The sequence below is a fragment of the Salvelinus fontinalis genome, chromosome 17, assembly GCF_029448725.1.
Source record: "Salvelinus fontinalis isolate EN_2023a chromosome 17, ASM2944872v1, whole genome shotgun sequence".
NCBI lineage: Eukaryota > Metazoa > Chordata > Actinopteri > Salmoniformes > Salmonidae > Salvelinus > Salvelinus fontinalis.
The window spans coordinates 18,818,617-18,841,736 of record NC_074681.1 but is presented as its reverse complement, the minus strand read 5'-3'; the positions used below and the strand labels follow the sequence as shown (position 1 = coordinate 18,841,736).

The 23,120-nt window shown below is 39.4% G+C and overlaps 1 protein-coding gene across 1 annotated transcript; it reads left to right on the top strand.

The window, feature by feature from the left end:
* The first annotated feature begins 5,389 nt into the window (after positions 1-5,389).
* On the top strand, positions 5,390-10,597 carry LOC129813908 (carbonic anhydrase 4-like). Its single transcript, XM_055866517.1, has 9 exons — positions 5,390-5,413; positions 7,295-7,361; positions 7,453-7,479; positions 7,647-7,817; positions 7,960-8,108; positions 8,750-8,845; positions 8,958-9,036; positions 9,210-9,373; positions 10,153-10,597. The coding sequence occupies exons 2-9, from the start codon at positions 7,295-7,297 to the stop codon at positions 10,342-10,344; spliced, it is 945 nt and encodes a 314-aa protein (XP_055722492.1). The 5' UTR covers positions 5,390-5,413; the 3' UTR covers positions 10,345-10,597.
* Positions 10,598-23,120: the final 12,523 nt, after the last annotated feature.

The following is a 23,120-nucleotide window of genomic DNA, read 5'->3' as shown; positions in this document are numbered from 1 at the left end:
CAAACATCTCCAATCCAAAGTCAAATCTAGAATTGGCTTCCTATTCCGCAACAAAGCATCCTTTACTCATGCTGCCAAACATACCTTTGTAAAACTGACCATCCTACCAATCCTCGACTTCGGTGATGTCATTTACAAAATAGCCTCCAAAACCCTACTCAATAAATTGGATGCAGTCTATCACAGTGCCATCCGTTTTGTCACCAAAGCCCCATATACTACCCACCACTGCGACCTGTACACTCTCGTTGGCTGGCCCTCGCTTCATACTCGTCGCCAAACCCATTGGTTCCAGGTCATCTACAAGACCCTGCTAGGTAAAGTCCCCCCTTATCTCAGCTCGCTGGTCACCATAGCAGCACCTACCCGTAGCACGCGCTCCAGCAGGTATATCTCTCTAGTCACCCCCAAAACCAATTCTTCCTTTGGACGCCTCTCCTTCCAGTTCTCTGCTGCCAATGACTGGAACGAACTACAAAAATCTCTGAAACTGGAAACACCTATCTCCCTCACTAGCTTTAAGCACCAGCTGTCAGAGCAGCTCATAGATTACTGCACCTGTACATAACCCATCTACAATTTAGCCCAAACAACTACCTCTTTACCTACTGTATTTATTTATTAATTTATTTTGCTCCTTTGCACCCCATTATTTCTGTCTCTACTTTGCACTTTCTTCCAATGCAAACCAACCATTCCAGTGTTTTTTTTAGTTTTTATTTTACTTGCTGTGTTGTACTCACTTCGCCTCCATGGCCTTTTTATATTTTTATTTATTTATACATATATCTGTTTGCCTTCACCTCCCTTATCTCACCTCACTTGCTCACATTGTATATAGACTTATTTTTTTTTCTATTTTTTTTTTTTTTTTTCACTGTATTATTGACTATATGTTTGTTTTTACTCCATGTGTAACTATGTGTTGTTGTATGTGTCGAACTGCTTTGCTTTATCTTGGCCAGGTCGCAATTGTAAATGAGAACGTGTTCTCAATTTGCCTACCTGGTTAAATAAAGGTTAAATAAATAAAATAAAAAACAGTGAAGAGGTGACTCTTCAAATCCACTTAGTAGTTTCGACTTCAGAAAAGGTTGAAAACTGATATTGAAACAACGTTGATTCAATCAGTTTGTGCCCAGTGGGCTGTTCCGCATGTATACGTCAGGTACTCTGAAAACCACATGAGGGTTGTGGTATCTCACACAACTACCTACAGTGTACATGATCCCTCGGTCTTCTCTTCTGCATTACATTACATTGCATGTGCTTAAACTGATCATATCATTTAGAAATTCTCTGCACGTCTGTCTCACCCCGGCTTGTTTGCAGGTTAGACTTTTTCATCATGAATCTTGTTCTGGAGGCAGCTTTGCAGATTGGTCACAAGCTGGCACAGCCACAAAGTCATAAAATCAGATTTGAAAACTAATCCTACTCACTGAGCACACACTGGTTGCATCAACGTTGTGAAACCAATGTGGAATAGACATTGAATTGACGTGTGTACTCAGTGCGTAATCTTAACCCTAACCTTAACCACACTGCTAACCCCAATGGCTAACTCTAACTTTAAATTAAGATCAAAACGCACATTTTTGTTGTAATTAATTTTTACAATGTACTGTTGCTAATTTTGACTCTGCAGCTGGCCCATCAAACAGAAATCACTCAATTCTGCTTCCAGGGCAAGATTCATGACAATAAACGTCAACCTGCGTCTCTGTCGTTTTCATTAACCTTCTTCCTCTACCTCCTTCTTTTAAAGTTATCACATAATAGGAAAAGGTTTCTGCAATAGGCCAACACAAAAATGAAATGTAATGGTAACTGGTTTTTATGGGAGTTACTATTGGCAATAATCCTGCAGCTGCCCCTCTCTCTCTACCTGCATCTGTCTCGCTCTCATTGTCTTTTTATCTCTCTGTTAGAGGAAGATGCCCCCACACAGGCTACCACGACATCTACCACGGATAGCAGTCCCTTCACGGCAGGATAGTGTACACCAGTGCTGCCCCCAGTGTTCCAGGAATGCTGACCCTCTTCCTCCTCTTCCCACAAAGCGGATAAACCTGATAATCAATGCCATGTAATGTGAGTATCTTCACAAGTTAGACACTGATTATCCAACGTCAGAGAGGACAGGTGGTGGCGGATGTCACAAGTTTACAATGCATTGACACCATCATTACCGCCATTCTTACTCTCCCTTATCTCAATCTTAATCTCAATCCATTTGTTTCATTCTCTTGACTGTCACATGTACATTCCAGGCGAAATTTCAGAATTTTTTAGAAGTAAAGCATGACACTGGTAGTCTGGCTGGCTGACAACAAACTTGAAGTTCCCCTGACTTCAGAATCTGGAAAGGCTGTTTGTCCTCTGTCTTCTCACTCACAACCCAAATGGACAGCCACACAGCCCCCGAGCACTGTACCCTTCCAATACAACTGTTGGCTTTTCAAATCCATACAACGAGAGGTCTCAAGCCCACAGGATTTTTGTTTTTGTTGTTGAGAGAACCAATCAAAGCTCAAGCTAAATTCTGCATGAATACTGCACTAACAATGGACTCCTGTCCAGATCAGTGTGTCACTGCTCTCCCTTGCTGTGTACTATGTGAGTTTTGTCACCCAAGCTACAACGCAGAAATATGAGCATTCACTATGGCCAATGTATTGACCACGCGACAGTGAATTTATCAATCATACCTCTCAAGTACATTGACATGTTTGACGTCATTTGCTGGCTAAGTTAACAGTCATCATTGGTAGCAAACACCGTAACCTGGCTATATTTGCTAACCAATGATTAAATACTGTAGTACATTTTAGTTGCAGACACCTTGTTAGTAATCTGAAAAGAATGACTAACAACGTAACCAAAATGTCATTCAAGTTATGGATTATGGAAAGTGGGTGTCTGATGTATCTGCCTTGTGCCCTGGGCTTAACAGTATGCTCTTGTTTTTAATGAAGTCTGAGACACTGTACTGAGGGTTTAACACTATCTGCCCTGACAATGACTCAGATTATTGCAATGGATCATATATAATAAGATGACTTGCCAGTACATATTGACATGCATCTTCAATAGGATCTACAAATCTATGCCGAGAACCAGTTGTCTCATAAAAATCTCAGGGATGATTGATTCAATTGGCACATAATGGTGTCTGCCTGGGTTTCCTTGCTTCTATTCAATACTTTGTTATTTTTATTTTTCCCACAGTTCATATCAGTGTGTATTGTAGGTCGCACTTGAATGGAAAAGGTGGAGACAACCAAGCTTGCACATATCGTTCTGAGGACCAAATATTTATCAGAGTTTGGTGAGAGCGTGGTTGTCCTATCGTTATTTTGAGTACAACCTTCCCACAACTTTCTAGTAAAGGTGCAGAATAGTTGCTTGGATTTGGAACATTCTCAGAATTCTCAGCACAAAAAACATGATTTTCTTGGTATTTCATTACTTTACAGGTTTCCTAAAAGTTCTAACCATTTAGTTTCAATTATTGTAATGTTCTAGGAACATTCTGCAACTGGCTTGACATTGGGAATGTTCTCAAATATTTCAGAGAACGTTATGAAAGAACGTTCTTTTGTGGGAATTTCAGTACTTCAGCATAACGTCTCTTACAGGCAGGGACGTATTTATTTATTTGTATTTATTTAACCTTTATTTAACTAGGCAAGTCAGTTAAGAACAAATTCTCAATTACAATGACGGCCTGCAAAAAGGCAAAAGGCGTCCTGCGGGGACAGGGGCCTGGGATTAAAAATTAAAAATAAATAAATATAAATATAGGACAAAACACACATCACAACAAGAGAGACAATACAACACTACATAAAGAGAGACCTAAGACAACAACATAGCAAGGCAGTAACACATGACAACACAGCACGGTAGCAACACAACATAACAACAACATGGTAGCAACACAACATGGTAGCAACACAAAACATGGTACAAACATTATTGGGCACAGACAACAGCCCAAAGGGCAAGAAGGTAGAGGCAACAAATACATCACACAAAGCAGCCACAACTGTCAGTAAGAGTGTCCATGATTGAGTCTTTGAATGAAGAGATTGAAATAAACTGTCCAGTTTGAGTGTTTGTTGCAGCTCGTTCCAGTCGCTAGCTGCAGCAAACTGAAAAGAGGAGCGACCCAGGGATGTGTGTGCTTTGGGGACCTTTAACAGAATGTGACTGGCAGAACGGGTGTTGTAGTGGAGGATGAGGGCTGCAGAAGGTTTATCTCAGATAGGGGGGAGTGAGGCCTAAGAGGGTTTTATAAATAAGCATCAACCAGTGGGTCTTGCTACGGGTATACAGCGTTGACCCGTTTACAGAAGAGTATAGAGTGCAGTGATGTGTCCTTTAAGGAGCATTGGTGGCAAATCTGATGGTCGAATGGTAAAGAACATCTAGCCACTCGAGAGCACCCTTACCTGCCGATCGATAAAGTATGTCTCCATAATCTTGCATGGGTAGGATGGTCATCTGAATCAGGGTTAGTTTGGCAGCTGGGGTGAAAGAGGAGCGAATGCGATAGAGGAAACCAAGTCTAGATTTAACTTCAGCCTGCAACTTTGATATGTGCAGAGAGGACAGTGTACTGTCTAGCCATACTCCCAAGTACATGTATGATATGACTACCTCAAGCTCTAAACCCTCAGAGGTAGTAATAACACCTATGGGAAGATGGGCATTCATCTTACCAAACCACATGACCTTGTTTTGGAGATGTTCAGAACAAGGTTAAGGGTAGAGAAAGCTTGTTGGACGCTAAGGACGCTTTGTTGTAGAGCATTTAACACGTAACCCTTCTTTTGAAGCAGGACAGCTTTTCTTCTGAAAAGAGCAAACATCATTTTATTCAAAAGGGAGTAAAGGAGTGTGAAGAGATTCCCCCAATCTATCTGTTCATCTATGCAGTTTGTTTCTATGTCAGGTTGCAAATAAAGTGCCATTGTGGATGTATTTTGTCTGAAGCTGTTGTACTGTTTGAAACACTATGATGAACTGTAGTCCAAATGTTGAATCATGTCACTTTATTTAGGTTGACTGGGTCACTATGAGGACTACTCTGAAGCAAAGATTATGGAGTTTGCTAAAGCTGCACTATTTCATTGTTCTTAAGGTACAAGTTAATCTTTCATTATTGTCATTGTCACGGGTAATGCATCCATTTTCCTGGCAAAGCTCACCTGACCTTCTGCTTTCCAAATGGGCGTTATTTTTACACTCTTACACAATTTTGAACACACAACTTGAAACTCACCGGCTGAGTGAAAAGAGGAGGCGTGTTTAGTTTACCTAGTTGAGGTGTGCCACTGAATATAAAGAGGAAGGATGGGAGACTGAGAGCACAGGACTGACAGGTGAAGACAGGTGCGGCTTTAAGGTAAGATGATTCTGGCATTGATGCTCACAGACATATATATTTATGGAACAACATGCCCTGCTTTTAAGATATGACATGTTTGAAGTGACACACATCTCATTGACTAGGCTAAGAAGTTACAGCTGTTTCACTGCATTTATGCCAAATCATGTGATGGGAAGTCAGTGACTACTCATTTTTTTGGTTTTCATCCTTCCTAGTAATTTACCATGGTATGAATTGCAAAGATTGTGAGGTTGGGGTGTCGAAAATACATTGTTTATTAATGTTTAAAATACTTTTCCGGACGTTTCTATGGCCAAATTTCAGCCATACTTAATCACTTAAATCTACATGTCAAAGAAGAAAGCATTATGTGCATGTTCAAAAGTAACATTTCCAATTAATATAGGATTTTTAGTGTGGAATAAAAGATTGCAGTAGGCCTATGGAATATGTAGAATTCCTGCCATCTGTCACTTGCACTTATTAAAAGCATCAGAACTGTCAGTGGTCATGTGCAAAGTTCTGAAGAACCAATAGAACACTTCAACAACGGTTACAGAAACGTTTCTAAAATTTAGTGTTGGCACTCGGGTGACTGGTTAGGCCAGGGGGACTGGTTAGGTCAGGAGAAGAAATTGGTGAACAGGTGAACCAAACTAAGATGGTTTGGCAGAAGGAAGGAAACTGAGTTGGTTAGTCTCAGTCTGGTTGAGTTTTATTTGATTCATTGTGTGCTTGAATGAAAATCTGAGAACAAACAATAATAAATAAAATGCCATAATGCATAAATCAAATCATAAAGATAGTCACTATTCAATAATGGCAAACAATCAGAATTCATCCAGGTAGTTTCAACATGACATTATTCATTCTAACTAATTTCATAACTCAGACCAGAAAAAATTTGCTCTAATTAACAGAATTAATTCAGAAATAAAAGAGATAGGAAACGGAGTAATCAGCTCGATACTTTACCCGGCAACATAACAAAGGAAAATGTGCTCCGGGAGCCGTATATAGGTTTACAAACAATCGTGAAGCAACTCAAAACAATCACCTGCATCAGTGAAAACTGTCAAACAAAATACATGTCTATTTATTCATGTTTGCTTCTTGGATACACAAAGAAAACAAAAAGGATTCAGTGTTGCTGGAGAACCTGACAGATATCCAACAACAGATAAAAGTGGCGTTTTAATGCCAGCCTTTCCCAAAATACATTTTGGTCGCATTCCCCTGCTTAGATGTTGCATGCATTAACCAATAGCTGCGTGCCATGCCAAAGACATTCATCGACTGACAGATTGCTATAACATATGATGTGGTTATTTGGTATGTAAAAATCCTATCTGGGTCAAATGAAGATCTTACATCTGTAGCCAGGACACCGGGGTTAACACCCCTACTACTCACTATGACTGTGATATTGTATGTGGTTGTTTATCTACCTTAGTTGAATGCACCGACTGTAAGTCACTCTGGATAAGAGAGTGTCTTCTAATAAGAGTGTCTTCTAAATGACCAATATATAGTAATTAACATAACCCCAAACAAGACCAAATTTGGTCGGTCTGGACCAAATCTGAATCAATCATAGATGACCATGTTTCACAAGTTTGGACAACACAGTACAGTAGAGCATGGTAGAGTACAGTAGAGTAGAGTCCAAACTTGTGAAAAATCAATGCCTATATTTTGGTCAAATCAAGGCCAGTACGGATTCGACCAAATCGGAACCAACCATAGATGTCTACGTTTGTGGACGTTGTGGATGTTGAAATTAAGACCAGGGCAGACTGACAAAATTTCAACCACTTTTCTACTTGCATGGACGTCTCGTGTTGGTCGGTGCTTTAGTGGTCTCTCCATTCATGATTGTCTTTATCTCGCTTTCAGATGAATCGACTTGTGGTTATCATTGCGACACTCTTCGTCCCCACTACATACAGTGCTGCAGGCGGTTGTAAGTGATTATTCCATTATTATGTTGGACTGTGACTCTTCTATCAATGTTGTGACTCTGCATAACTTCTTCCCTTCTTCAATTTTAACAGTGTGGTGTTACCATGATCCTAGTTGTGGTAAGTATTGGTTTTACCCACTGGTTACAGTGTAATTTGTATTCACAAATTGAAGTGATTGTGATGGCAGTGGATAATAGACTATAGAATTGATGTATTAGCATATTATATGACCCTTATAAAACAATGGTACATTGACACCATGGTATGATTGATTCCATGTTAAGACGACACCACTTGGTCCACCATTGCCAGTGAACATTGTAATGGATCCCGTCAGTCTCCCATCAACATCGTCTCTGCATCGGCAGTGGGCGATGAAACCCTGACTTCCTTCACTTTCACCAAATACGGAGACAACTCTACGATGAAGAATATCAAGAACACTGGCAAAACTGGTGAGGAGAATGGATGGATGCCTTGCCTTCTCAATCCATACACACAAAGACCCACTTGAGGATAATGTATGAACCAAACCAGGAACTTTATGTGCAAAATGTAACCAATTCCTCTGTTTTGTTCCTCCTCTCTTTCTTTCAGTCAAAGTGGAGCTGACGAGTGGTGTCCAGATTACAGGTGGGGCACTGTCTGAGGCCTATGACAGCCTGCAGTTTCACCTCCACTGGGGGAACGGTACCTCAGTACCTGGGTCGGAGCACACAGTGGATGGAACACGCTACCCAATGGAGGTATGGAAAGGTTCAACACAACATTGTGCATTCTGATTCTCTACCCTTCTCCAGAAGTGTCCCCTCATCTACCCCCCCCCCCCCCCCCCCCCCCCCCGCCCTTCAAGGATTTGTGCAAGCATGGCTAGAGAGAGTTTCCACCATATTCCAAGCACTAATCCATTACTTTTAAATTCATGTGTGGAAGTGTATTAGTACACTTTGGGAGAATGGTTGAGAATCTGAATGTAGCCCATGTATCATTGGGTGACACTTCTCATACTGATGCACATATACCACACTGTAATGGATCAATGTCAAGGTTTTCATTTAGCCTTAGTCCAGTCTGAATGAATTCCCCTCCAGCCAAACTGCATCCCTGCCACTTGGTTTACTAGAAATCTGACAGATGGGGAGACGTAACCTCTCTCAAATTCATAAATGGTGCAATAATCCGACTGTTGTACTGAGCTCACGAGGCATTTATAAGTTCTTTTCCTCAAGAATCATTGGGCATATATGTCATTAATTTAAATGACCCTTGCACAGCTGTACATATGGCAGATTGTAGTCCACCTTTTTAAATGTATCATTACAACGTTTGAATTTTCCAATGGATTTAGATAACTTTTATAGATCAACTGTTATGCTTCCCCTTTCAGTTGCACATAGTAAATGCAAAGTCTTCGCACAACGGTAACACGACCACGGCCGTTACAGACAGCACGGGACTCGCTGCTCTTGGTTTTTTCATAGAGGTGAGCGGATCCTTTAACCTTCCTAGAAATGGCATCCATTTGTCCACAGTAGATTAGCATTTAAATGTTTTATTGCTGTTTTTTATGACTAAAGTCTTTGTTCTTCAAACAGGCCATGCCAGGTAATGCAACTGGTTCCCCAGCAGCATGGAATACTCTGACATCCTACTTGGCCAACATCACACTAAAAGGTGAGAGGAGAGATTTGACTGGTTCTGATCTGATCAAGATATACTTTTTCAAAATAAAGTTTTGAAGAGGATTTGGCATTAGTTTTCTCTTTGAATTCAAAATGAGTCATTTTCTTGTTCAATTTCAGTTGCATATGATTTCATATACGTTGTTTCTTTCTCTCTTCCTCAAGATGATATTGTAAACATTACTCATGCTATTTCATTGGATGAGCTCCTGGAAGGGGTGGACCGTACCAAATACTACCGTTACCTTGGCTCCCTGACCACTCCAAATTGCAATGAGGCTGTGGTTTGGACAGTGTTCAAGGACCCGATCAAAGTCAGCCATGACTTGGTGAGTTTGTACAACAATTTCACCAGAAACTGAACACCATTTCTACTGAGCATAAAATGAACATAGCTCCGCCAAAAAACATGGACTGTATTCAAATATCTTTAAGTGCAGGATCCATTCCATTATTTATTCTACTTATGAAACATTATAAAAGTAATGATTAAAAAATATTACCAAACATGATCTTTCATCTGGGGTGGTACAACAAAAGAGATTGTGATGTATTAATTGGCTCTTCAAGAAGTCACGAACATACAGATCCCGTATCTTAATTTGAGCCAGTTTCAAACAGCAGGAAATACTTGCAGCAAAAGGAAATATGAATTGTTATGTGGATTATAATTAAAGGACTTTTTTTATAGGGGTTGCTACATTTTTTGTTAGGGCAAATCAGGTCGGAAAATTTCATGTGGTGATTACAAACTTTAGGAGCTTTTTAAAAACCATGAGCACACTAAAAGTTAGCATTTCATGCTGTGCAGGAAAATCCATGCAACAGGATGTACGGCATATGTACACATATTTAATACTTTTCTTATTTTAATCACATTTTTAACCGAAATGCAATGACATGCCTTAAAGCTGTTGTTTTTGTGATATATTTATATATTTACTTGGAGAGCAGTTATCTCAAAGTTTAGTTGATTTCACATTACTTGGCAGCTCAACTGAAACTAGATGTTGAACTGACATTTGTGCCCAGTGGGTAAAGCCATTGGGCCAACCTGATGTTACACTTATGTCTATGATCCAGTAATTCATTAACCTTCTCCCCTCAGATTGATCTCTTCAGCACAACAATGCACATTGACCACAACTCCACCTCTGCCTTGATGACCAACGTCTTCAGGAACATCCAGCCTGGCAATGACTGGGTGGTGACAACCCAGGGCCGTCCAGCGTCGGGAGCCTCCACAATGTGCTCTTCTCTGGGCCTCATGGCCCTGTTCTGGATGCTGTTGAGGGTTTAGTGACGGCGAATAACTCCTTACCTGAAGGGCACTGCCATATCTCCATGAACCCTTAATCTACCAACACATTTTCCTTATATCGATTACCAACAAGGGTCATCGATTACCCAAGGAGAAACTATTGGAAAAAGCAACAATCATTGAAATGTGTTTAATCCTTGGTTGGCAAATATAACCCCAGGTTACAGAGTTTGCTACCAATGATGACTGTAAACTAAGCCCGAGCATGAAGTCAATAAAGAATGTAATTTTACTTGAGAGGTATGATTGATAAATTCAATGTAGTTTTGTTATTACATTGGCTATAGTGACTGCTCGTGCGCCCATGTTGTAGCCTGGCTGATGCAACTCACATAGTACACAGCGAGGGAGATCTGTGCCACACTGGTCTGGACTGGACTCTGTTGTTGGTGCAGTATTCACGCAAAAGTTGGCTTGAGCTTTGATTGGTTCTCTCAACAACAACAAAATAATTCATGTGGGCTTGAGACCTCTCATTGTTTGGATTTGAAAGTCAAACCGTTGTATTTCAAGGGGCAGTGCTGGGGGGCTGTGTGGGTGTCCTTGTGAATGCTTGAGTGAGAAAGATACAGAGGAGAAATAGCCTTTCCAGATTCTGAAGTCAGGGGAACTTCAAGTTTGTTGTCAGTCAGCTAGACTACCAGTGCCATGCTCAATTTCTCAAATATTCTGACATTTCTCCTGGAATGTACATGTGATAGTTAAGAGAATGAGACAAATGGATTGAGATAAGGGAGAGAAAGAAAGGCAGTAATGATGGTATCAATGCCATTTAAACTTGTGACATCACCTGTCTTGACATTTGCCACCACCTGTCCTCTCTGATGTTGGATTGTCAGTGTCTAACTTGTGCAGATACTCATATTCCATGGCATTTATTATCAGGTTTATGGGAGACTGTGGGTGTGTTTCTGGGAGACTGTGGGTGTGTTTCATGTGATAAGTGCACACGTCATTTCACTGAAGCACTGCCAAGATATCTGAACGCAAGTTGCATTAGCATCAATGCAAGGCTGTACAGTCAAACTGTATGTTACACTTGTTCACATACCGTGAACTGCTTTGTGTGAATGACAAATATAACAGATTGGAAGCCCAAATAAGTGTGTGTGGGGGGGTTCAGGGTTCAAAGTTGTGTAATACTGTAAAAGAACTGTAAAAAAGAATGTCTTGACCTGAACAGGGCCCAGGACCAGTGGAAGCAAAATTCCCCCACGACATCAAAGATCCACCACCAAATTTGAAAGTAAGTATGGGATTGTTTTCTGCATATGCATCTTTCTTCAACACAAAACCTACCACCGTTATGAGTGGCCAAAGAGCTTTGGTGGGTTTTGCCTCGAAAGAAGTAGGCATATGCCGAAAAGAGCACCCATACCTACTGTACAATATGCTGGTGGATCTTTGATGTTACTGGGCCATTTTGCTTTTACTGGTCCTGGGGCCCTTGGTCAAGGCACCATTAACCTGTCTAGGATCAGCGTGGCGCTAGCGGCACACCCCCCCCCCCCACTGAAAAACCAGTGCCGCGAAATTCAAAAAAAATATTTTTTTTAAATATTTAACTTTCACACATTAAAGTCCAATACAGCTAATGAAAGACACAGATCTTGTGAATCCAGTCAACATTTCCGATTTTTAAAATGTTTTACAGGGAAGACACAATATGTAAAGATGTACATCTATTACCTAAAAACACATTAGCATAATCCACCATCTTTTATTTGTCCACCAACACCAGTAGCCATCACCAATTCGACTAAACTAAGATATTTATAGCCCCTAACCAACAAAAAAACTCATCAGATGACAGTCTGATAACATATTTATGGTATGGGATAGGTTTTGTTAGAAAAAAGTGCATATTTCAGGTATATGGCATAGTTTACAATTGCACCCACCATCACAAATGGACTAGAATAATTACAATGAGCAACGTGTTTACCTAACTACTAATCATCAAACATTTCGTAAAAATACACAGCATACACGAATCGAAAGACACAGATCCTGTGAATACAGACAATATTTCAGATTTTCTAAGTGTCTTACAGCGAAAACACAATAAATCGTTATATTAGCTTAGCACATAGCAATTAGCAGCCCAGCATTGATTCTAGCCAAAGTGAGCGATAAAAGTCAACATCGCCAAAAGATATTAATTTTTTCACTAACCTTCTCAGAATTCTTCCGATGACACTCCTGTAACATCATATTACACAATCCATATAGAGTTTGATCGAAAATGTTTATATTTAGCCACCAAAATCATGGTTAGACAATGTGAAATGTAGCTCAGCTGGTCAGAAAATGTCCTTGCGCCACTTAGACAGTGATCTACTCTTATACATAAATACTCATAAACGTGACTAAAAAATATAGGGTGGACAGGGATTGATAGACAATTTAATTCTTAATACAATTGCGTTATTACATTTTTTAATTTATCCTTACTTTTCAATACAGTTTGCGCCAAGCGAAGCTACGTCAAAAAACATGGCGTCCTAAGCCACTAAAATGTTTCGACAGAAACACGATTTATCATAATAAAAATGTCCTACCTTGAGCTGTTCTTCCATCAGTATCTTGGGCAAAGGATCCTTTCTTGGGAGAAATCGTCTTTTGGTGGAAAGCTGTCCTCTTGCCATGTGGAAATGTCAACTGCGTTCGGGATGAACTGAAAAGCGTGCCCAACTTTTCACATCGTTGCAAAAATAAATGTCCCAAAATCGCACTAAACGGATATAAATTGCTATAAAACGCTTTAAATTAACTACTTTATGATGTTTTTAACTCCTATAACGAGTGAAAAGATGACCGGAGAAATATAACAGGCTAAACTAACGCTTGGAACAGGTGCGCGCCGGTGTCCTCTAGGCTCATGACGCAGCTCCCAAAGAATGACTAGCTTCAGGGTTTTTTCATTTGTAGGGCCTGTGAACGCGCAATCGACCCCGTTGGAATCGTCATCACGTAAAGGCATCCAGGGGAAGACGTAAGAAGTGTCCGTATAGTCATAGCAACGACAGTGCCCTTTTAACTGACTTCAGAAAAGTGGCCAACATTTCTCAAATCTGACTCCATGTCAGGGAAATTGCTGTAGAATGGGCTCTGTTCCACTTAGAGACAAAATTTCAACTCCTATAGAAACTATAGACTGTTTTCTATCCAATAATAATAATAATATGCATATTGTACGATCAAGGATTTTGTGGGAAGCCGTTTAAAAAATTAGCCAAATTAGCATAAATAGTCTAAACAGCGCCCCCATCCCCAACAGGTTAACTTTACCCAGAACCACAGCCTAGTCTCATGTTATACAATACATTTATGGGTTTTTTTTTTAAATATTTGAGGTATAAATCATAGTTTTACATTGCAGCCACCATCAAAAATAGCACCAAAGCAGCCAGAATAATTACAGAGAGCAACGTGAAATAAATAAATACTCATCATAAAACATTTATGAAAAATACATGGTGTACAGCAAATGAAAGATAAACATCTTGTGAATCCAGCCAATATTTCCGATTTTTTAAGTGTTTTACAGCGAAAACACAATATAGAATTATATTAGCTTACCACAATAGCCAAACACACAAACAAATTTATTCACTGCAAAGGTAGCTTTCGCAAAAAACAGCAATAGATATAAAATTAATCACTAACCTTTGGACAACTTCATCAGATGATAGTCTTATAACATCATGTTATACAATACATTTATGTTTTGTTCGAAAATGTGCATATTAGAGCTGCAAATCTTGGTTATACATTGTGAATACGTAGCAACATTTCCCCAGAATGTCCGGAGATATTTTGGAAACTCACCTAATCTGACCAAAGAACTCATCATAAACTTTACATAAAAATACTTGTTGTATGGCAAATGAAAGATACACTGTTTCTTAACTTCTTATGGCTGCAGGGGCAGTATTGAGTAGCTTGGATAAAAGGTGCCCATTTCAAACAGCCTCGTACTTAATTCTTGCTCGTACAATATGCATATTATTATTACTATTGGATAGAAAACACTCTCTAGTTTCTAAAACCGTTTGAATTATATCTGTGAGTAAAACAGATCTCATTTTGCAGCAAACTTCCTGTCAGAAAGTGAAAAATCCGAAATCGATGCTCTGTTCCAGGGCTTCCCTAATCGTTTGCTTGAAATTTATTAGTATACATGCACTTCATACGCCTTCCACTAGATGTCAATAGGCTGTGAGAGGTGAAATGGGGTCTCAAGCTCTTTCTTTCTGCTTTTTGAATTTGGCGCCCTGCACTTGCTGTTGTCATATCACTCGCTGTTGTCATATCATCCCGGTAGCGGGATTGCAGCCATATAAAAACAACCTGAGGATTGATTATAAAAAACGTTTGACATGTTTCTACAAACATTACGGATACTTTTTGGAATTTTCGCCTGCCCTTCAGGACCGGAACGAGCCTGCGGTTTTCTGAACATAACGCACAAACCAAATGGCGGTTTTTGGTAATAAAACTAATCTCTATCGAACAAAAATAACATTTATTGTGTAACTGGGAGTCTCGTGAATGCAACCATCCAAAGATCATCAAAGGTAAGCGATTCATTTTATTGCTTTTCTGACTTTCGTGACCAAGCTAATTAGCGGCTAGCTGTTTTTACTGTTTTGTCTAATGATTAATAAACTCACAAACGCTTGGATTGCTTTCAATGTAAAGCATATTTTCAAAATCTGACATGATAGGTGTATTAACAACAAGCTAAACTGTGTTTTGGTATATTTCACTTGTGATTTCATGATTATAAATATTTTTAGTATTTTTTTTTTATTTGGCGCTCTGCAATTCAGCGGTTGTTTACGAAAATGATCCCGCTAAAGGGATTCGTGCGTCAAGAAGTTAACCCATGTGCGTGTCCAGTAGCCCTCACAAGATCAGATATGGCCCTGATCAGACACGTCTTGTTGGTTTACCTTGCCTCATACACACAGATTCTGCTTACGTTCTGTTTTTTACATGTCCAATGGTCAATTCGATGTTGATCCAGCTTTGTACACTCACATGGGCTCAGCCTTCATTCTGTTTACACATGTCTAATATTTAAACTTATATCGATTCTTCTTTCCACTTCAAAGAGAACAGTATAGGTCACTGAAAATCAACAGATGACTGGAAAGTTCTGCCACATAATCCCCGCTATGGAACTGTCACAGTTCCACACAACAAAAATGTCCAGGAAGGGGAGCACCTTCTGTAAGGCTATTGAGGCAATCCACCTCTCATTAATTTCAACAACCTTAGCTCCAGTTTCTCATTCACACTGGTGAGTTAGGACCAAACATCTCCTTGTAAATATAGTGTTAAAGAATGTGCATTTCTTAGCCTTACCTGAGGTTATCTCAGTTGAATACAAGAAAAATAGTAAACAATAAAATCAATAAAGTAAACATCCTAAACCCTTATAATGTAATTCTCAATATGATACCTAAACATATTGCCCTTCCTCACAGACACCTCTCTGACAACTATTTTTGACATAAGTGAAAAACCTGTTTGAAGATTGAGGACAAACCCTATGTCACGTACATGTCTAGGTGAAAAGATATTCAGAAGGTCTAACATCATTTATCAGTCAGCCACTGTTACATTGAGTACATGGTTATACTTTGTTATACTATGTGTGTACTTTTTGGCTGCCCCCCCCCCCCCCCCCCCCGAGCCCATGTATACCAGTCATTTGTAATTGCTTTTCAAAAATGTTGGTCAATGTTTGATTCTGGGGTAGTTTCTTCATTGTGGCTACACCAGTTGATAACAGATGTCCAGATTTTCTGCATAACCCACTTTCTTGTGGTTTTGCCATTGTCTTAGTTGATATACTAGTCTCTAGTGGAAGGTGACTACAATTTCTTCTAGGTGTGTCGCTGTTGCTGTCAAGGCCATTCTACCGTTCTTCATCTGTCCTGGTTCTCACACTGTTGGAAAGACCATGTGAGGGCAGAGAAGACAATGGGGACAGCGCCTCTGTCAGGGGTATCTGCCAGAGTAGATATGTCATCAGGAGCAACAGGCATGTCACTCCTCCCCATCCCTGGACTCTCTGGATATTCAGGCGAGAGCATCTGTTGGCTGTTAGAAGATGCTCCTTGATCCACCTCTCCTTCGGCTTCTTCCTGGCTCCTGCCTGGCGCATCGACACCTTGGCTCCTACCTGGCGCACTGAACTCCTCTGCTCCCGTTCCCTCTGGACACCCGCCTGGTTTATCAGCATCCTCATGGCTCGGTGGTCGCCTCCTTCTCCCAGCCGGGACTCTGGTGCAGTGGTTCAGATGGTACCAGATGTTGCTTCCTTTCACCTGGACGACTGTTGGTGTTGCTAGGACCACTCTGTAGGGACCCTCTCAAAAACCGAAGTCTGAGACCATGACAATTCCCACTCTTTCTTCACCTGACTCTATGCCTCCAGGATACGTTTCTGCTGGACTCCACAAAAATAAAAGCCCTAAGCAAGCTTCTTCATGCTTTCGCCCAGTCTTCCCCTTTCGGCCCCAGGTTCTGAGAGGTGTTCCCAAGCCATGTCATTTTAACTTTTTTTATTGCCACTTAAGGGTGACCTGATATGGCTCTCAATTAGAGGCAGGTGGTTTTCATTTCCTCTGATTGAGAGCCATATTAAGGTAGGTGTTTTCACACTGTTTGTTTGTGGGTGGTTGTCTCCTTTGTCTGTATCTATGTCGTTGCGCCACACGGGACTGTTTTCGGTTTGTTTGTTCGTTTGTTCGGTTTATGTAGTCTGTTTCCTGTTTCATGCGTTCTTCACGTTATATGTAAGTTCGTGTCCAGGTCTATCTACATCGTTTATTTGTTTTGTAGTTTATCAAGTTAGTTCGTTTTCGTCTTGTTAAATAAATTCATCATGTCATTTCACAACGCTGCGTTTTGGTCGAATCGGATGAAGAGGAGGAGGAAAGCCGTTACAGCTGTACACTATGTATTTTTCAGAAATGTTTTATGATGAGTAATTAGGTATTTGACGTTGGTGTCTGTAATTATTATGGCTGCTTTCGGTGCAATTTCTGATTGTAGCTGCAATGTAAACTATGATTTATACCTGAAATATGCACATTTTTCGAACAAAACATAGATTTATTGTATAACATGTTATAAGACTGTCATCTGATGAAGTTGTTTGTTGGTTAGTTTGGTTGGTTCTTGGTTAGTTAGGTTGGCTTTGTGCATGCTACCTGTGCTGTGAAAAATGTCTGTCCTTTTTTTGTATTTGGTGGTGAGCTAACATAAATATACGTGCTGTGTTCGCTGTAAAACATTTTAAAAATCGGACATGTTGGCTGGATTCACAAGATGTGTACCTTTCATTTGCTGTATTGGACTTGATAATGTGTGAAAGTTAAATATTAAAAATATATATATTTTGAATTTCACGCCCTGCACTTGAGTGGCTGTTGTCATAAGTGTACCGGCACCGCCCTGCAGCCATAAGAAGTTAATGAAGAAAAAACAAACACTTATTAAACGAACAAAAACAAACGATCGTGAAGCTAAAACGAACTAAGTGCACACATGCAACAGAACATAGACAATTACCCACAATCACCTAAAGCCTATGGCTGCCTTAAACTTCTTGTCAATATGGGGGCGCTGTTTTAACATTGGGAAAAATAGTGCCCAAATTAAACTGCCTCGTACTCAATTCTTGCTCATACAATATGCATATTATTATTACTATTGGATAGAAAACACTCTCTAGTTTCTAAAACCGTTTGAATTATTTCTCTGAGTGAAACAGAACTCTTTCTGCAGCACATTTCCTGTCAGGGAGTGAGATTTCGAGGTCCCTGTTCTAAGGTCAGTTTATAAGTCCCCATGTAAGCTATGAGGGTACATGCACTGCATACGCCTTCCTCTAGATGTCAGTAAGCGGTGAGAATTTGAATGGAGTCGATTGCGCAATCTGGGACCTTATATTAGACCGTGGAACAGGAAGTACCGTCCTTTTTAACGGTGCGCCCGGACCAAGAAGACATCACAATGACGTCCTGCAAACGCTTTCGTTTTAGTAGTTCTATATCTCCGGTCATGTTTTTATTCGTTATAGGCGTTAAAGACATCATGAGGTAGTTAATTTAAACCGACTTAAAGCAGTTTATAGCAGTTTATTGCGATTTTCCGGGATTTCTTTGTGACGCGCTTCCAATAGTTGGACACCTCTCCAGTGGGTGGCTAACGTTTAGTGGCTAATTCGACTGGACAAGAGGACATCTTTCAGTCAAAAGACGATTGTTTTGAAGAAAGGACACCTTGCCCAAGATTCTTAATGAAGCTCAGCTAATAGTAAGCAGTCTTTATGCTGTTAATTAATTGTTCTGTTGAAAAAAGTAAAATGCATGAGACGCCATTTCTTGCAGTATAGCATTGCGTTATCGCAGCCTGTATTGCGCAGTAACGATAATTTTAAAAATGTAATTCAGCGATTGCATTAAGAACTAATTTTGTCTTTCAATTGCTGTCCAACCTGTATTTTCTTAGTCAAGTTTATGAATAGTTTTCGATAAGAGTAGGTGGCTTTCCAAGATGGCGCCGGACAAATTACTTGAGCTCTTGGCTACTTTTCTCATTGTATAAGCACAATTTGTGCCGCTAAATATGCACATTTTCGAACAAACTCTATATGCATTGTGTAATATGATGTTACAGGACTGTCATCTGAAGAATTCTGAGAAGGTTAGTGAAAAAATTTATATATTTTGGTGGTTTATACGTTATTTTTGCCTTGAATCAATGCTGGTGTGATGTTTGCTATTGTGCTAAGCTAATATAACGCTATATTGTGTTTTCGCTGTAAAACACTTAGAAAATCTGAAATATTGTCTTGATTCACAAGATCTGTGTCTTTCATCTGCTGCACGCTGTGTATTTTTAAGAAATGTTTTATGATGAGTAATTAGCTAATACACGATGGTCTCTGTAGTTATCTAGTGGCTTTGGTGAGAGTTGTAATGGTGGCTGCAATGGTAAACTCTGATTTATACCTGAAATATGCACATTTTTCTAACAAAACCTATGCTATACAATAAATATGTTATCAGACTGTCATCTGATGAGGTTGTTTCTTGGTTAGTGGCTATTCATATCTTTATTTGGTCGAATTTGTGATAGCAGGTGATGGAGTAAAAAATGGTGGAGTATGGGAGTGGTGTCTTTTGCTAATGTGGTTAGCTAATAGATTTACATATTTTGTCTTCCCTGTAAAACATTTTAAAAATCAGAAATGATGGCTTTATTCACAAGATGTGTATCTTTCATTTGGTGTCTTGGACTTGTGATTTCATGAACATTTTATTATATGATATCCCTGTGGCTTTAGGCTAGGCTATGCTAGTCAGCTTTTGTGATGGGGGGGCTCCCGGATCCGGGTATGGTAGGCGTTAGAGGTTAATGAAGTGGTGATTAAAAAGCTCAGCCATGTGCTTCTCGTCAGTAACAACCACCTCCTCAACTTTAAGGGACATGGGCAGCTGTGAGGTGGAGAGTTTATTCTTCAGGTCTTCAACCGTTTTCCAGAACTTCTTGGTGTTAGACCCACAGAGAGTGAACTGCTCCTTAAAGTAACTGACTTTCAATTGATCAATTTGAGGTAATAAGCTTCTCGTGTTAACGTGCAAAAAACCCAGGCTTTTACGAGAGCATAAATCAGTGAAACAGATATTGGAGCACAAATCAGAAATGGGACTAGCAACAGTAGATGGGCCATGGTGTATATGCACATTTCCAGATATCATCAACAGTAATACAATCAAGGCAAGGAAGAGGACAGGGAGAGCTCTGTAGTGTTGATTTATGACATTTGAATGTGCATTAGATGGCAACAAGATCATACTGTACAGCAATTTCATCAGGTAACATAAATACAAAGCCGGCGAGAGGTGGTTAGAATAGGATGGGAGGCCAAAAGTCTGAGTAACCAATAGAGAGTCAGAGTCCCAAGTGTGGGAACAAACATAGTCTGTCCCACGGTTGGGTAAACAAGAAAGTTCATATTCAACAAAGCATGCAGGAGTCATGTAAAATGTAACAACAAAAAAGCTATCTATTAATGTTTCTTTTTTATCTCTATAATGTGTTTACAAACATGATAGCTGGACATTAAATTGTTGGTTGACGCAGCTTGTTGGCCATTAGCCAATCGGGATTTCTCAACGAGTTCAAAGCACATGAATTCATCTAAATCGTAGTCATATTTACGACTTCACAACTGGTAAATTCCCACCTCCCACCTGGTTGCAAATGCAGCACTACTAAATATACAGAATTCATTGAGGCAATAGTGTAAATGTGGAAAAGTAATTTAGGCACACTGAGACATGCATTCAGGTATAGCACCTAAGTCTACCACCGCCCTAAGGCTTCTACACTGCTGTTGACATACGATGACTGTTCACGACAACTGGAAAAACTGCATTGACGAAAGGAATGGCTAAAACCCATTTTGCCCATTCCATTTCACAAGAAATGGCAGTTTGTCAATGTTCATCAATTGTCTTTTCATTCTAAGGCAGACACCATGTCAACATCCCTTTAATCCACAGTAACTGTTTTGACCCCAGCCCAAAACACCCAATTCCACCTATTGTAATTTGATAAATAGGAATAATTTTTTTATCAAGCTTTTTCTGTGGACATACTTTAATTACAAATGATTCATACCACCAGAGGGTGGAGGGGGACCTGTATCAATTATTTTGACCAGTAAGACAGAACATCAGCCTAGATATAGCTATCCACATACTCACCTAAGATTGTACTTTTCTATACCACGTATCATAAGACTGTGTACAAAATTATTTTTGTGCATATAAAAGTCTTCCAATGCATATAAAAATCTTCCAACAAAGTCGACCAAAAATTCGGCTCTCAGGATCACTTTTTGAAGTGAACTGATGTACTTGTGTACTGCCTCTTTAAATGGCAGTCGCTTAATTAACCTCTTAATGCTAGGGGTCAGATTTTTCTTTCTTTTTTAAATAACGTTCCCAAGGTAAACGGACTATTTCTCAGGTCCAGATCGTAGATTAGGATAGAAAACACTCCAAAGTTTCCAAACCTGTCAAAATATTGTCTGTGAGTATAACAAGTCTGATTCTGCAGGCAAAAACCTGAGAAAATCTAACCGGGAAGTGATATATATTTTTTTAAATCTGTGTTTCCTGGCCCGTCTTTCTTCCATTTAAAGGGGTATCAACCAGATTAATTTTCCAATGGCTTCCACAGGCTGTGACCAGGCTTCAGACATAGTTTCAGGCTTTTATTTTGAAAAATGAGCAAGATTTTTCAAAATTAGTCAGTTGTCCTCTGAATAGTTCCTGCCCGCGAGAGGGGAGCTCTCCATTTTCTTTTTCTCTCTTATTGAATAGGTTACGGTCCGGTTGAAATATTATCGACTATGTTTGTTAAAAACAACCTGAGGATTGATTAAAAAAAACATTTGACATGTTTCTACAAACATTACAGATACTTTTTGGAATGTTCGTCGAACGGAACGAGGCTTTGGTTTTCTGAACATAACGCGCAACCCAAATGGCGTTTTTTTGTTATAAAAGTCATATTTATCGAACAAAAATAACATTTGTTATGTAACTGGGAGTCTCGTGAGTGCAAACTTCCGAAGATGATCAAAGGGAAGTGATTCATTTTATTGCTTTTCTGACTTTTGTGACCAAGCTAACCAAGCTAATATAAGGCTAACTGTTCTAGCATTGATTGATACACTCACAAAAGCTTAGATTGCTTTCGTTGCAAAGCATATTTTCAAAATCTGACACGATAGGTGGATTAACAACAAGCTAAGCTGTGTTTTGGTATATTTCACTTGTGATTGCATGATTATAAATATTTTTTGTAATATTGTTGAATCTGATACGTCTGGGAATTTTCTTCTGCCTTTCAGCACCGGAACGAGGCTGTAGTTTTCTGAACATAACGTGCAACCCAAATGGTGTTTTTTTGTTATAAAAGTAATATTTATCGAACAAAAATAACATTTATTGTGTAACTGGGAGTCTCGTGAGTGCAAACATCTGAAGATTATCAAAGGTAAGCGATTAATTTTATTGCTTTTCTGACTTTCGTGACCATGCTAATTTGGGGCTAGCTGTTCTAGCATTGATTGATACACTCACAAAAGCTTGGATTTCTGTCTCTGTAAAGCATATTTTCAAAATCTGACACAATATGTGGATTAACAACAAGCTAAGCTGTGTTTTGGTATATTTCACTTGTGATTGCATGATTATAAATATTTGTAGTAATATTTTGCGCCCTGCAATTCAGCGGTTGTTTAGGAAAATGATCCCGTAAAAGGGATCCGTGCGCAGATAAGTTAACTACATAAATATGACAGCATTAATATTTATTTAAAAGTTCAGAAAACTAAATGATACTTTAATCAAATTATGGTAAATTAGCTTCTTAGTATTGTGGGGTGAATTTTGGAAAAAACCTGCACATTACATATTTTTTCATTATACAGTACATTAAAATGTACTGTAATTTTGCTAAAATAAGTAATAAGTCATTTTTCTTTTTCAGATAACATTAATTACATGTCTAATGATGTTTTTGATAATAAATAAGTTGATATTTTGCTATGATTGTTGCTTTTTCAAATAGTTTCTCCTTGGATCAAAGTGAACCCTGTTGGTAATCAATGTATGTATGGTAGTACACTTCATGTGAGGCATTACTCGCCGTCA